This window comes from Mugil cephalus, chromosome 16, assembly GCF_022458985.1.
Source record: "Mugil cephalus isolate CIBA_MC_2020 chromosome 16, CIBA_Mcephalus_1.1, whole genome shotgun sequence".
NCBI classification, from domain to species: domain Eukaryota; kingdom Metazoa; phylum Chordata; class Actinopteri; order Mugiliformes; family Mugilidae; genus Mugil; species Mugil cephalus.
The window spans coordinates 11,689,293-11,705,810 of record NC_061785.1 but is presented as its reverse complement, the minus strand read 5'-3'; the positions used below and the strand labels follow the sequence as shown (position 1 = coordinate 11,705,810).

At 42.0% G+C, this 16,518-nt stretch overlaps 1 protein-coding gene across 1 annotated transcript; it reads left to right on the top strand.

Annotated features, from left to right (window-relative positions):
* Positions 1 to 3,288: 3,288 nt before the first annotated feature.
* On the top strand, positions 3,289 to 9,884 carry ormdl3 (ORMDL sphingolipid biosynthesis regulator 3). Its single transcript, XM_047610027.1, has 4 exons — positions 3,289 to 3,609; positions 4,944 to 5,139; positions 5,543 to 5,694; positions 6,959 to 9,884. The coding sequence occupies exons 2-4, from the start codon at positions 4,966 to 4,968 to the stop codon at positions 7,092 to 7,094; spliced, it is 462 nt and encodes a 153-aa protein (XP_047465983.1). The 5' UTR covers positions 3,289 to 3,609; positions 4,944 to 4,965; the 3' UTR covers positions 7,095 to 9,884.
* Positions 9,885 to 16,518: the final 6,634 nt, after the last annotated feature.

Below are 16,518 nucleotides of genomic sequence, written 5' to 3'. Positions count from 1 at the left end.
CTATCTGGATTTAATTATTATACCACTAAACATTGCTCTGCTTCCACAGACATGGATTAAAGTTACTCTAAGAGCATCACAGTTCAAACAGTAGCAGCCACTGTAAAATGTGTTGATGGTGACATCTGGTGGCGATAGATGATGATTGGCGACAAACTGTGGAAGAAACTGCTTTAATGCTTTATTTTAATTATTCTTCAACTGAAAACCAGCATTGATCAGTTGGATCACATACGGTGTATGGCCAAAGAGTTTATATCCTTGTCTGTCCATTGAATTTATGATGGGCCTCATGATCGATGATGGGTTTTCCTGTTCGTTCACAACCTCAAGTCGAACCAGCTGAACATAGAGTAAAAAATCACCTTTGGTTCAAAGTTCATTACTTGAATTATTCTGGCCCGTCAATTACAGCCACTTACTGGTTGATGGTTTGTGATATATGTATTGTTACATATGTAAATAATCTTTAATTTTATTTTAATTATCTTATAAAAGCATTAATATTATAATTTGGTGTATAATAGATTTATTTATTTTTAATTTTACTGGCCTGTCGATAGCCTGTGTTCACAACCAAGATAAATAGAGTAAAATTAAAGATTACTGTACATTAATAATCTAGCTCATTTACATTAAAATGTCTGCCTAGTAAAACAAAATTACAGAATGCTATAACATGAAAATGACCAGCAGACATGTTACCACTCATTCTCCAAAACCGTTGATGTTTAGCTGTATTTATCTCGAGAGTTTTGTATTACCCAGTCTAGGGACCAAAGAGTGAAATTTAGAGCTGACATGTATTGTGGCTGTATACTTTACACCCACATTATACATAATGGTGTTCAGTTTAAAGTAAAAGAGGGAAAAAAAAGGAATAGCAGGAACATATTTATATTTAAGACCACACAAACAGTGAAAGCTGCGATCAATGTTTTTTTTTTTTTTTTTTTAACTTAACAAGCAGACCACTTTTTCATTGCTGGGTTCTGGCAGATTTTGCAGCATCATTAGGAACTCTGGTACAGTACACCGAGGGAGGCAACCTTTAGCCAAGAATTACATTTATGCATGCTCTGCTACAAGAATAAACAGCCAAGAATCTGCTGGTTAAAGATGGTTGCTATGGTTTCTATGACTAATGCAAGCAGTTTTTTAAGCTGCAACTTCAAATGAGCATAAAACACAGAAAAACAAAGTATCATACAACAGAACAGAATATTAAAATGTGAACCAGAGATTGTACATAAGGCTCCAAGGCTGAAATCTCTTTCTCTCTGTGATGAATTTGAAATGTCCCAGTAATGCATACATGTCAGACGTAGCAATATGGCTGTAAATTTGTAACTTCTGTGAATTATTAGTTTGGCCTTGAAAAAAAATAAGCACCACTTTGTGGACTAAGGAACTGATTATTATTAACCACATACCATATATGCTATAATTTAAAATATTTTTAAAACTTAACATGATAACTTCTGGGTGGCATCCAAGTTTTTTTTTATTTTGAATAAAACATATTTTAGAGGATCAAAAAAACAAAACTAAAAAACATAATCCCTAAATGTCAAATGTGTCCAGATGAGGACTTGTTGAAGTGACATTACATGTGGGCGTCATTCTTTCTCCCTCCTCCCGAGGTGCATTTTGTCACTGTCATGTTTTTGGCCATTGTTCCGGTGCCAGAAATGATCTCACAGCACTGTCATCCATAGTTCGCATTTGAACAGAGCTCTAGGTTTACATAGCTAACATAGCTGTAACACCCAAGGCTGTAAACCTGTGAGATAGTCCACTGTCGGCCGGCTGAACCTGTTTGATGCCACTCATCACAGGGGTACCCTTAGAAACAGTGGGTGTCATGTAACATCGCATGCAAGAAGAACACTGTTGACCCCTTTGGCCTCGGGCTACTGTGGGCCTAAATTAGTATTTGGGCTTATCTTGGGATCTAGAACATGACACTGTTGATCTTTGATTTTGGGACCAGAGTATCAGACATGTCAGTCATTTATAATCCCTCAAGGAAGGTCTTCTCTCATCTTGGCTACGTGAGGAGTCAAGCGCCTCCTTTTGTATATTGGCATGTAGCGCTAACCAGCGAGGGATCAGAGCCTATGTCTCTTCTAATTAAAGCAGGATGACTAGCTCTTGATCAAATTAAATTAAATTAAATTACATCTGAAGAACCATGATGATTACACCCATGTAAAGTGTCTTTCCACACCATTCGTTCTGTGAATGTAAGAGCTACTTCATTTTAGCCATTCTGTCACAACACTTTGGCCTAGGCTGAAATATTTCAGCAAAACACTGTGCATGGATTCCCAGAAAATTTTACACAAGCAGCAATGATCCCCGGAGACTCAATTCCACTGACTTTGATGATTGCCTCATCTTTGCTTTCTAATCTGTTTTGTGGGCTGTGGGATGGATTGCAGCAGACATTTATCAACCCTGAAGTGGATCAATGTCAGCCCGGGGAAGAAATGGAAAAAACGCTGGTGACCATTTTACTTTTTATGCAGCGCCATCATCACATCAACATTGCCTTCAGAAGTGATGATATTCCCATCAGCCTCAGCTTTTATATGATTTTACGTTTATTGCTCATTATCAATGTTGGCATGCTAATATAAGGTAATAATATCACTTAATGTCCATCCATAGACCGGCTTAATGACCGTGGTTTTATGTGTGGGTATGTGCTAAATTGCTTACTGAGAGTCACATTTCAGTTATACATCTTGCCTTTGTGTATACTTCATTCTTATATTGTCTTATACTGTATATTCTCTCTTTTTCCACACTTAATAAGTGTGTATGACTGTCACAATAGTTTTACGTTAAAAGATCAGTTAAAAGTAATTATTCACAACACGTGTAGAACAAAACAAATAAGATAGATATGCTAAACTATTAGCATGAAATGATGAAACCACTTTCAAAACTGTACTGCAAAGTTTAAATACATATAAGTATAGTTTTATAAGGAAAGTTACACGAGGTTCCTATAATTAAAATAAAACTATTGTTTTATCAATTTTATTATCAAATAAATGATTTGCCTTTATTTTCTTTCCACTTAACTTAACACTTAAATGTTTCCGTTATTTTTTCTCTCACCCTCGTTTCATTTCCGTTAGCCCCGCCCCCGTCGTGACGTCTCGGGGCACGTATTCGACGTATTTCCAACGCATTGGACATTGATAGGACAGTGAGGGCCACGTGACAAAAAGAAGCCAATCACAGTATAATGCGATAAAAAAAAACACACACACACACACACACACTGTGAGCCGTGAAACTGAATAAGCGATGACGCTCCTCCGTCGTGGACTGTGCTGTGTTGTCACCAGCTGTTTGCTAGAAGACGAAGCAAAAAGTGGACGTGCCTCGAACGGGTTGCGTGTCTGCGAGCCTGCCGTAGCACCCACGGCCGCGTTTGAAGCCGAAAGATGGTGCCGGATGACTGATGGAGTCACCGGAGCCTCCCCGGTCCCCCAGCGGTACAATCAGTTACATAAGTGAACGCATCGGTTACCCAAAAACTGTGATAACGGACTAGTGTCCACACAGGTCGGAGTTGAAGCCATTTTCTCTGCGGTGAGTGTAATGATTTATACACATGTTGAGTAGTGCAGACTTTTTCTCTGTGGGCTGTCATCGATGCTCCGCCAAGGAGACGTTTTCTCCAGGATCATTTGGTTTCCAGTTAAATTTTAACCCCTGATCATGTAGAAACATCATGCTGCTGGAATAGACTTGGCTCTTGCTACATTGTTTACTCTTGTCAGTCAGTTGCTTTTTACCAGACACGAGCTTGCTCGGCAGTTTTTTTTCTTCATTAAAAAAGGTTGCTCCATAAGAAAAAAAAACTGCCTTATGTCTTCATTTTGCTTTAATGACACGTTTCCTCCAAATATACCATAAGCACAGAAGAGACTTGTCTGTGATTGGCTGGCAGGTGTCCGTTAACCTCACTGTGTAATGTGCTCTATTGTATAATATTTCAACCTGAGTGAATGGCAGCTACTTTGGGGCTGCATTAAAAGCACGTACAGCACGTAGGACTGGGCCACACGGGTAAAATAAATACCACCGTATAAAGATAATGAGTAATCTGATAAGATTTTTTTTTTTTTTTTTTTTGGATTGACACATATGCAAAACCATTAAACGTGATGTAAGGGAGAGTCATCTGACATCCTCTGTTATCGGTTGTGTGCAAATCAGAAACTTACACATCTGTTTTCTCATATTAACCACACTTTTAAATACAGACATTTGAAATTTGTGCAAGAAAAAGATGTGACTGTATGCCGCTGCGATTGAGTTGGAAGTGTCAATCGACTTTTTGCCCAGTCCCACGTGCACCGATCAGCTGCAACATTGAAACCACCAACTGGTGAAGTGAATTATTTAACAATGAGAATGTTTCTCGGAGAAACATGGCCCCTGGCTTTTATGTGGATATAACTTGAACACTGTTGCAGACCAAGCACGGGGGTTGATGAAAGACGCACACACACCTGGCCACATTTCTGTCAAAACCTCCGGCTTTAATGAACTTTTTCAGCAGTTTAACCTACAAGAATTCGTCCGTTAGATCGGATCACACGGGCTAGCCTTCGCCGTCCCACCTTTTTTCCTTCCTCAGACCACTTTTAATAGATATTATCTGCTGCAAACCAGGAAGATGTTCCCTTGCTGCCTAATGTATTCCACCCACTGGCAGGCGCCACAATATCAACATAATCAGTCACTTGAGCCGTCATAATCTTATGGCTGATTGGTGTAAAAGTGATCATTTAAGTTTGCAGCAAGGAGGTCAAATAAATATTTTTCCCTCCCGCTCATTAACACATCTTCACAATCTTAAAATATTAATTTATTGCTCGCCCGGTTAATGACTAATCTTCTTTTTGTGCATGTTTCAGTGTGACGCCTCGACGTGTCAGCATGAACGTGGGCACGGCGCACAGCGAGGTGAACCCCAACACCCGGGTGATGAACAGCAGGGGCATGTGGCTGTCTTACATCCTGGGCATCGGCCTCCTCCACGTCATCCTGCTCAGCATCCCCTTCGCCAGCGTGCCCGTCGTCTGGACCCTCACCAACCTCATCCACAATCTGGTCAGTGGAGCAGAATGCCCCGCGGGCGCCGGCCGGCGCTGCCACAGTTTCCCCTTGACATTAATGCAGTCAGATGAGTGAGGGACACACGCGGCGCGCTGCTCGCCTGTTAAAAGGCTTTTGTGATGTGGTCGCTGAGCGTCGCTTGACAGCGGAGTCGGAGGTAGCGCGCATCTGAACCTCTGAATTCTCTGCTTCCGTTCAGCTGAGCTATTTCTCAGCCTTGAAACACAAACTCAGCCTGAGAACAGTGCAGCGTTAACCGGGAGTCGACCTTATTAGATAAGTGTATTGAAATGTTGAGTCCTGAAAACACGTCCAAAGTTTCATTCATAAACTCAACCTGCTCAACCCTCCACTGGTATGACATTCATGTGTTAACTGTGTCCTTTGTCTGTCACAGTGCATGTACCTCCTCCTTCACACGGTCAAAGGGACGCCCTTCGAGACTCCGGATCAGGGCAAGGCTCGCCTCCTCACACACTGGGAGCAGATGGACTACGGGGTGCAGTTTACTGCTTCACGCAAGTTCCTCACCATCACACCCATTGTTCTGTAAGTGGGCCTTCCTAACCAAAAGCAGCTGTGGAACAGCTGGTTCGTTAGACGCGGCTCTGTACCGGAGAACACGCCCTGAAGCGAGCAGTGTCGTAGCGGAACAATAACTTAGAAGCAAGTGCATTAGGGCCGGGGAAGGGGTGGACAGAAGACGCAGTATAGAGCTTGTTCTGCATATAAAGCGATCCGCTCTCTGTCCATCATTTTATCGGTGGAGGGTGTTCGAGGCTACCTCGATAACCCTCTTCTACGAGCAGAACATAAAAATACACGATCGGTATTAGCATCCTGACACACTTGTAGCTTGGTGCAAACTGTGCGACACGCAACTTCCTGTGACTCTAATTTTAATTTTGCACTCACAAGGAGCTAGTGTTGATTAGCATCCCTGCCAAGTCCACGAATTATTAAGGGGCTTAGCATTTGCAGGAGCGCCCCTTGCTGCTTTCCTGGCCTTTTTCTCTCCTTATTATCCGCCAGAGTTCAGTTTACAGGAAACACTCCGGCTCCCCGGGGGTGGTGGGGGGTGGGGAGGGGAGGGGGGGCGAATTGCCAGCTCAGCCCGAACATTGTCGCGATAGCAATTCTGCAGGTGTGCGCTTTGTTTTTCGCACCAATTTAGAAGGGCGTGCGGTTGTGTTTTTACGGAGAAACCAAGTGGTTCTCTGAGCTGAGGAGTTACAGCACACATCTGCAGAAACCTTTTGGGAGGCTTTTTAAAAAAAAAAAAAAAAAAAAAAAAACATGCCTTCACTTGCTCAGCAGGGAGCAGAACGTGCAAACAACAAATTCCTCACTGTTTTGTGGATACACATCCGAAAGTATAGTTTTTACTGGTTTAAGTGTCTCACCGAGTTAAACATATCTCCGCCTCTTCCACTGGCGTTCACATTTCACACGGGAAAATATGAGAACTTCCTTTTAGGTGGCTTTGCTCGGTCGCTCGCCCCATTGCTTGAACTTTACAAATGTGCAGAGCTGCACTGCTGCAGCCTCACGCTCTCACTTTATTGCGACTGATAATCTCTGATGTTGTAATGCTGTGTCTGTACATGTCGAAATAACAAATTCAAGCGCTGGCACCATTGTTGCGAGTTAGGGAACATCTTGGTGCAGTTATTACCAATAAACAAACAAAAAAAAAAGTGAAAAGTTTACTTTAACGGGTGTTTTACTTTTTCTCTACTAAACACTCAGAAATTCAGTTTGCTGCTTACTTCAACACCAGTAATCCTTCTTCTCTTATTTATCCTCGATTCAGGTATATATTAACCAGCTTCTACACCAAATACGATCGGGCGCATTTTGTGGTCAACACGGTTTCCTTGCTCACTGTGCTCATCCCCAAGCTTCCCCAGCTGCACGGCGTGAGGATCTTTGGGATTAATAAGTACTGACGAGGCGGAAGAGGACACCTCCTTCCCTGAGTCCCCGTGGACTGCAGTGAGCACGCGGGGTGTCAGGCCTCTGATTTTTGGCTGCAGAACCATGAGGATCCGTGGCCCTTTTGGCGACTTACTCTGCTGAGCAGCGCTCTAAATGAAGCCTACAGAGGATGCTGCCATGGCACCGAATCCCAGGGAAGAGACACACAGCACTAAAGAGAGAGCACAAAGCGGGAAGTGTTTGGTTGTGATAATCAGTGGCCCGGAGGATTTATAATTTTTTTTTTCTTTAAGTATTATGTCCATGTTTTGTAGACGTGGGAGATGTGAAAGGAGGACAATGCTGTTGCACAAATATCATGTGCCATTTCACACCGCTTGGCCCACTGAGGGTGCAATCAAAGATGTTTTATATGTGACGATGCACTGCTGTATTTATTTAGCTTCACTTGTAGCCTCGCGGGCTTAAAGGGGAGCGGCGATACTTCAAAGACGCCGTAAAGGACCCGTGAGCTGCTGTGGGCTCGAGACACGAGAAACCACAAGGTTTAAGAATGATCTGCCCTGCTCAGGCTCAGGCCCAGGGAGCAAAGTTTTTTTGTTTTTAATCCGACCGCCTCCATATTTGGACGCCTCTTGTCTCGGTCTGTGTGGCTGCAGAGCTTCGCGTCTGAACAGAATGTATGAGCAAGAGCTCCCTGCTGATCTCAACCAAAAGTCCTGCAGTCTGAGTTCAAAGATAAGTATTTGTGTCCTCGCGCTACGTGTTGGGGCGCAACGACGAGACCAGAAAAGTATGCAGGGCCTTTTTACATGTTGCATCTGCATCTCAACCAGTACCGGTTTATTAGGCAGTCTAATGCAATACATTAGCCCAAAGTAAGTCCTGGCAAACTAAAGGTGATTCCATCCATCCGAATATTAAAAGAAACCTTTGCATTCATAAAAATGTTATATAAAAAAAAATCATTTACAGTCTAGAAAGAAATAAAATAATGTTTCCTATAACGTTTAAAATGGCTTTACTGGCTCCGTTTTCTTTCTGCTTTAGCGCATTTATCTTAGCGTTGGAAGGTTCATCAGATTCTGAGAATAGGTGTGAACTGTAAAACCCAAAGAGTTAGCTGAAAGATCCCAATCTAGCCGGATCACACCGGTGCTTGGCACAACCTCAGATCTGTTGTTAATCAGTAAAAAAAAAAAAAAAAAAGTTCAGCTTAAGGTTTCATTTCCTCCGCGTAAAATACTGAGAAAATACTGGCTTGCCACCAATAACACTGTAGCCACACGTCACTGTCTAAGTAGCCGCGTCCGCATCAAGTGCTTCCTCTTCTCTTTCTCTTGAGACTTTGCGGTTTCCACTCCAGGTTTGCGGTTTCCCCGTCACGCTTGGCAGGGCAAAGCAGACGCGGTGTTCGCGAAGCGCCGGGACGAGCCACGTCTTGAACGCTGAAAGTCAGCGGGTGATTAAATAAATTGTGGGCTGTGTGTCAGCATGGTTTGATTATGTTTGACAACCCAGTGTGTTTTCCTGATTTGACTCTAGACACCACGCTGTAAGGATTATCCAAATATGTAATGAATGTAATGAACAAACAGGTACATTGATCTCACTTCTCCTACAAGGTGACGAATAGATAGAATCATTTTTTAAACCTGAGGCTGCAATAAGAAACAAAAAGTAATGTTTTGTGTCTTTTACTTGTACTTCTTATTTCTTCATCTGTACACGTAAACTTTCTGAATAACTGACGTTCTGAGCTCTCTCAGAAACTTCAGCTTCATTATAAATGTGTGAAGTTGCACCAGGGGGAAATGTTTAGTTTGCACGTGCAGCAGTTCACATCCATGTATCTATATTTGCAGGATTTGTTTCTAGGAATGTCACTACAGACGCACAATTCATATTGTCTAAATATTAACAGACTCCGTTTAACCGCGCACGTCTCCCTCGGCGGGCGACGGGCAGCGAGGTTCGATTCAATTTCGCCTGTCGCGGTTCACGCTTTACAACCGATTCCAGTGACGAGCACGGACCAAAACCAGTTAAAGAATCCTGAGTGGGTCTGCCACAGCTTTTCATCTGTTCATTTCATCTCCATAAAGGGCTTCGACTCAAAGACACGCTCGTGATTTTCACGGCACGAACGTCGACACGTTACATTCTTTGTCCGATCTGATCTGAAACGACTGAATGTTGATTAAATGTTTTTTTCTTTCTGTGAAGGACGTTTCATAGGGATCTTGTGTGAGAGCGCTCGTCACCAGTATTCTGAAAGTATCATCTCAACATTCTTTATTGTTGTTTCGTAGCGCGTGTACTCGCTGATCGAAACGGACGTGATGTGTTTGTTGAGAACGTAGCAACGTGAAGAACTGTGCACATGAACCCTTCTTTTTTTTTTTTTTTTTTTTACCCGGATGTCGAGTCGTCGGTACTTCGTGGTGTCAACCTGCTGGAGGGAATGAAATCTGCCTTCCTGTGGATTCGGTGACTTCTGTCTGATCGTTTCAGGATGTTTAAAAAGGGTCGAGAGTCCAATCTACACAGACTTAAAGATCAGACGGGTTAATCCAAACCGAAGGAAAAACCTTTCTGTGTGTGTGTGTGTGCGCGTTGAACATGTCTCCGCTACGTGACATGTTCTGACCTGGATGAAGTTTTCAGTACTGTTACTTAATATGTCTCACAGTAGTCTGCTTACATTGAGGTGGAGTCTCGGTACTTGTACTAGTGTGGTGCAGTTTGCACAAAAGGTGACATTGAACAAACGTACCCAATAAAAGCAGAATCCTCTTTCAGAATTTGTGAATTGATTTCTTCACTGTGGGCATGTGTGTGTGTGTGTGTGTGTGTGTGTGTGTGTGTGTGTGTGTGTGTGTGTGTGTGTGTGTGTGTGCAGTGGGAGAAACCTCTGCCAGCCACGGCTGTGGATTCGTGTTTGCTTCCTCGCTTATTCTTTCCAGGCCTTTAAGTATTATCTCCTAGAAACACACCGAGGACCCGCTGAAGTCCCTCAGTGGCAGCAGTCGTCACCGAGACGTCGAACGCTGCAGCTTTAAAACCGTTCTGCTTTGCACTCGAGTGAAACATTTAATCCGTGGTCTTTATTTCAACATCGTAAGCCGATACAGGCGCTGTACAGTCCTCGCTCCGTTACACAACACCGGAGCCTTTTTAAACATTGATTAAGTGAAAGTAACAACGAGGTATGAGAATCTTAACAGGGTGTCACATGTCACGGGGTTTATTGATACATGACCCAGACGTATGTGTAACTTAGGTCTCTTCTAGTGTTTTAAATTAAATATTGAAATTATTAAAAAAAAAAAAAAAAAAAAACTGTTGAAATGCATTTGTGACCTAACAGGTCAGAAAAGGAGCAATGTGAGGACTAGAAAAGGCCACTGACAGGAAGAAGTTAAACGTCTCATACAGAAATGCAGCATTATGGTGAGTATTTGCTTTTTGTTTTCTGGGTGGTGCTTTTAATAAATCATCAGAATGAGTCTTATTCATGCAGAAGGCTTCACTAAAAATCATTGGATTTATTACTATTACATGTGCGTACTTCATCCAAATAATTCTCTTTTTAAGACCTTTTTTTTTTTTAACAGCAAAACATCTGCTTGAGCCTTGGATTGAATTTTTTTTTATTTCCACATTGAGAAAAGTGCTGGGTAGTGCTGATATTTCTTGGCGCTTTAGGGCGGGAAAAGCTCATTAAATTTCACAGGTGACATTTTATCTTTGTGTTTATTTTGTTTTGGGTTTTTTTTTGCGCCATTTTCAAACCCCTCCCATCAAACGCAGTGAGGGCTAACTGTACGAAAGTTGGACAATAACCTCAGTCTGAAGTCTGAAATTCCTCTAATGGTTCATTTCCACCTTGAACGCGACGCCAACGTCGCTTCACTCGCAAGCACTTAGAGAATAATTGGAACTTTAATTTAATTAGATTTTGTAAATGATTTGATTTTAAGCCTGATTAGCCTTCTCCTTGGGTTTCACGTTCTCAGGCTCGGGGCAAATGTGAACATGAATACGTGATTGTGAATTCATGGCCGAGTTAATTGCATTATATCCTGTTATGCGGTTGTAATATGAGGTATGAATTGAACAGGGACGTGTGTGTGTGTGTGCAATACGGTGAGGCAACATTCTGTTTATTGCTTTGGAAAAAAGTCAAGGTGACAAATATTTGAAGCCAGTACGTAGAAAACTGTAGTTTCTAAGAGCTAAAAGCACCAATCTTTAAAAAGACCCAAGTACATTTCTCCAGGAGAGGGCAGCAGATTCCCGTCACTGACTCCGATCTGAGGCGATGTCCAACTGCTATAAATAGGAACGCTGTAAGGAGCAGACTCTTGGCCTTCTGTCTTTTTTGTCCAGCAGTTTTCACTGTTCTGTTCATTCACTTACCGTCATTCACGGAAATGTGATACATATTATGTTTGACCGTAAACACATGACACATAAAAGTCAAGATTTGTCATATGGAAAAATTGAATGATTGCGTTTTTTGTGTCAGTCGACTAATTGGTGATATCCGTCCCAGCGTTTCTTGTTTGTTTTTGTCGTGTAAGTCCAGACAAAAAGCACCTTTTTAAGTCTCTTTCTCATGATTTCTATTATGTCCAGCTCCTTCACTACAGTCTGTATCGCCTCAGCATTCAGGGTAGTTTCTGCCTTTGTGTGGCGTCTGTAATCCAGAACAAAGTAGTCTATTAAATATGTAGGATTTAACTCCTCCATTTAAATCCAGTGACCTTAGAGTAGCATGTTATCTTTTCTTCATGCATTGTCACATGCGTTTACGTCTTATATATTGTATGAGCTGCGTTATCTTAAGTGCAGCATAATGCATTCGGCCGTTTCTACGGTTTCTTGGAGGGTTGACATTATTGTGTCATTGTGTACATCACTCAATGATTGTGACCTACAGCGTGGACCAGTCTCTTATCTTAGCTGCATTGGCTTTGCAGAAAAAAGAATTTTTACTAAATTATTCAGTGAAAAGAGGTTTTATGATTATAATTAAAAAGGCAATAAGTTCTTAGTTGGGCCACAAATTTTGTAGAAGCTTTTTCATTTAAAAACACCTTTAGGCTCACATACATTAGAGAGTTTAATGTATCTCAAGAAAAACAAACATTTAAACCAGTCAGAGTATAAATTTAAGTCTTTTTGCTCTCTCCTAGTATTATCTAAAGACTTACCACAAAGATTTAATTTACATTGCGACTCCTTGGAGGGGCCCCGACTTTAAAGTTGGGAACCACTTGATAAAACTGTGAGTACATAAAACAATTTAATTTTAATGGCTACATAAATCCCTTTTTGTGGACTGGAAATGTAAAAGAAAACTTTTACATCTGATAATATTTTTCTTTTTTGCAGCCTTATTTATTTGAAGCAGCATCATTTTGTCCTTGATGAAAATATGAAATGCATTCTAGGGAAACAAAATCATCATCCCAGCGAGCCATAATTATGATTATGCTCATTTTATTTTATTTCATTTCATTTCATTCATCTTCGCTCACAACAAGTACGCTGTGTACGGAGACTGAGAAGGCAGCATGTTTGCTTTACCTTGGAGGAAAACAAAGTGACGTGGCTGCCTTTCAACCAGCCACATCATTCAGTATAGATGGCCGCCACAAATGCAGAGCTCCTGCTCTGCATTTGAACGCTCAGCAACTGAACGAACAACATGCACATTTGAAATATGCATGCTCCGGATGTGTCAGCACCTGGTGCTAAAACAAAAGACACCCTTTTTTTAATTTTAACTGCTGTGCCGTGACACTGACAAGGTTCAACCGTACTGTTCAGTCTATGGGTTCAACCAGAGAACAATAGGTTGATGTGGAGTGTTGAGTTTTATGCTGGAGGGGAGGAGGATGCACCACTGTACGTAGGTGGCTACCTATAAATAGAACTAAACGAGACTTGGATCAATTAATTATGAGCTCTGGAGACCCCACGGGGCTCTGGAACTAATCGAGGAAGCTGAAGGCAGCGCTGGCGACGGGAGACAGTGTCCCTGTGAAGCTGCTGTGCTGTGCTTTGAAATGCACTGCGGAGCCTCCAGAGAGTGCCCCTGGACCTTCTTAAGGTCAGCCTGCTGTTTCATGTCTGCTCTGTTGGACATTGTGAAGTCATATGTGCTGTGTAAAGTCCTGAAAATAGATGTGGGAATGAGACAGAACAGTACATTACAGTATGTTGATTATATGTCTGAGCGTGGCAGTAACGTATGGATTTGTATACAGGCTGTACACTTCAGTCTGCTCTCAGCACAACAACACAACCTCAACAGGGAACTAAACTTAGCATTTAATTGTTCTTCTGTGGCTATCTCTGCGTAGCATGCTCCACGCGGTCCCAGTGCACAAAAAACAAAACCGTAGCATAGTGATTCGTTTATGGAGTTATAGAGGGGACAGATGATGGGACTGGAAAGCCACCAAGCCAAGCAGGGGTACTGTTTAAGGATGACACATACCAAAACAATCTTTCTTTCTCTGGTTTTTTCTCTATAAAGGTTGATCCACTGCAAAACAGCATCTCGTGATAGGAAGGCTGTAGTACATATCCCAGGCCTATTCAGACCTCCAGTTAGTCTTTGGACAGACTCTAAATTGGACATCTAGATGAGAGAAGAGCCAGAGGTGGGCTGAAGGTGTCTGCGTTTGGATTGTAATCTTTGACCTTTTTTGAACCTCCCCTCAGTCAGATATGTGGAGGAGCGACGCTGTGTAGGAAAGGAAGCCAGAGGTTTGTCTTTTTTTGTGTGGAGTCCACAGAGTGGGATCATCCAGTCAAGACGGAGGCTCGATATTCTGCAGCAGAGTATAGAGCAGTAAGGGTTAGTGCTCTGGTGCACAGCGTGTGGGCTGCAATCCTCGTTTCAAGCCTTGACACTTACGCAGCGGGTCAACAACATGATGCTGTTTCTTTCAGATGAAGGACAGAGTTCTCTCTCGCATCCTTCAAAGAAGTGTGCATCATTTTCTTCCCATAAGCTACAACATACACCAACATTAAAACCACTAACAGGAGAACTAAAAAAAACATTGACCATTTTGTGACAATCCAATGTTCTGCTAGGAAACTGTTGGCCCTGGCATTTGGCCCTGGCCCTGGCAGCCCTACCCCATAGCAATGACAAACAAAACATGAAAAACATCACAAGGTGGCCTCCAAATTTTCTGGATCAAGTGTCTGTGGGATGCACTGTAACAAGCCTGATTCAGAAGACCGAGAGGTATTTTTGTACCACTGCGACTCCAATGACTCCGGCTTCATTCATCTTCTCCAGAACTTGTTTGAGCAACTGGTTGTTTTTGCACCACCTGGAAACCCTGATGTCCACCCAATGTGGGGCAAACACGCTTAGATAGAATGGATTCATTCCAACCAAAGAGAAACCAGATGATCGAGTGTTTAATTCCTATAATCAGTTCGGACTACGCAGGTTGAGGCTTTTTTTTATTCTGTTAATTAGTGGAATACTAGTATCCATCTAATCAGAGCCGTCCGTGTTTAGTACGTAGTGGTGTTTTGAAGCCGCCAAACATTTTAAATTAAGTCGGGTCTTTATTATTATAAATTGTTCTCTCTTAAAATTGATGAACTCATAATGTACTAAAGCTTTATTAAATTGACTGAGCTCCAGAAGTAAACACCATATCCTGAATATGATCCAAACCAGGATAAGCCTCGGAAACATGTCCACATAAACGCACGTTGTGATGCAGTCTGACCTGGCCTGTGGTAATTTCTCCTTGAGCGTTGTAACGACGAAGAAATTAAACCGCGTAAACCTGTGATAAAGAGTCTCGTAGAGCTCAAACCGCTTGAATCGAGCCCGAGAACCACTTTAGGGCTTTTACAGATGAGACGGTCCGCGGTGGCACCTTCAAGTGATGAATGGCTCTCAAGGATGAGCTGTCTGCCTAGGGAGGAGCCATAAACCAACTCATAACACCTTACCCGGATCTATCACAGGAGCTATGAATATTCATAAACTGTTCTTCTTTTACATTATTAACGCACTCTTTCCACCCAATAATAAGATTTATGATTGTTCTGTGACATCCGGAGTTTGAGAGCAGCAGTGTAAAATTTGCGAGTCGCCGTGCTGGTGCTGAATAAATTGAGAAAACGTTCCAGAAAGGCCGTCATAAATAAAACACATCATGGCTTAAGAGACAGCCCTAATTAGCTCGTACTTCGCTGCAATTTAGCACTGCACTGCTGGGTATTAAGCCGTGACTAAATCTGAACATTCCTAATTAATTACCTAGGGCTTGCTGAGCATCTTGTGCTGGCTTTGTTATTTATACATTATTTATTCTTTTCTTAACTTATTTTCCCTCTTGAAGAACAGACGACTCGATTGTTTTTCCCTCAGTGTTTGTCTGTGGGTGTGTTAGCTTTTGTGATGTCTTATCATCTTATTTTCTTTGAGTGCAGAGAGGGAAGAAATGGATGAGGAACAAGAAAATTGAAGCGACTGAAGGAAGCAGGGTTGCAGTCACTGGGCTGTAGTGACAAAGCAGCGTTCCCACTAGTGGAAACTGTTCATGCGCTTAGTGTATATTAGTGTGTTCCAAATTAAAATGAGAGACAGAAATACTACAAATCTGCTTAGATTATGCAACATTTTGGCGAATAACATGGCCAAGAAAGGAAAGAAGTCGTCCAAGCTGAAGGAGTCGTCCAAGAAGAGCTCAAAGCAGAAACTGTCGTCCAAGAAGAGGAGATCAGAGAGGAAGATGAAGTCATCCAAAAAAAGGTCCAAGAAGAAAAAAGGAAGTCCAAGAAAAATAAGTCATCCAAGATGTCTAATGGTACATTCACAGCATCAGGGACAGAGTGACAAGCTGAACCAACAAGCCTATATCCAACACTTTTCACTATGTGTCAGCAAGATGTGAGCTGTCTGGAAGGTTAAAAATGGAGGTGTGCTCTGTTTCTGCTTAATAGTTGGGTAACATTAGTTGAATTACTTACTGTGCTGTTGTTTGCTCTCTAATTGTTAGGGTTAGGGTTAGTGTCTTTGGGGGACCAACCTCCCAGAGGACTGAAAGTAAAGCATGTGGTTCTTGGGCTCCATGTTAAAGGGATTATTCAAATCGTGTCTTCTGGCTCAATATTTCCATAGATTTGTGGATAAAATAATTAATCAAGGATGTTTGGTTGGCATATGACATTGGAGAAAATAGGCAGCATGTACAACTAGGTGCTGCAACGGAGTGACGACATTCTAACAGTACGTTTACATGCACGTGAAAAAAACTAATTATTGCCTTAATCGGACTATAACAGGAGAACTTAAGTGCATTCAAACACGTTACTCCAATTAAAATCGGAGTTCTCATTATCCGATTGAGACACCCTGATAATGCGATTGGAATCAGAGTT

What these genes read in the sequence shown, in the direction of transcription:
- ormdl3 (XM_047610027.1), top strand. Translation starts at nt 4,966, where the DNA reads ATGAACGTGGGCACGGCGCACAGCGAGGTGAACCCCAACACCCGGGTG. An exon ending in CCAACCTCATCCACAATCTG is followed by an intron (nt 5,140 to 5,542) that starts GTCAGTGGAGCA and finishes TGTCTGTCACAG; the next exon opens with TGCATGTACCTCCTCCTTCA. An exon ending in ACCATCACACCCATTGTTCT is followed by an intron (nt 5,695 to 6,958) that starts GTAAGTGGGCCT and finishes TCCTCGATTCAG; the next exon opens with GTATATATTAACCAGCTTCT.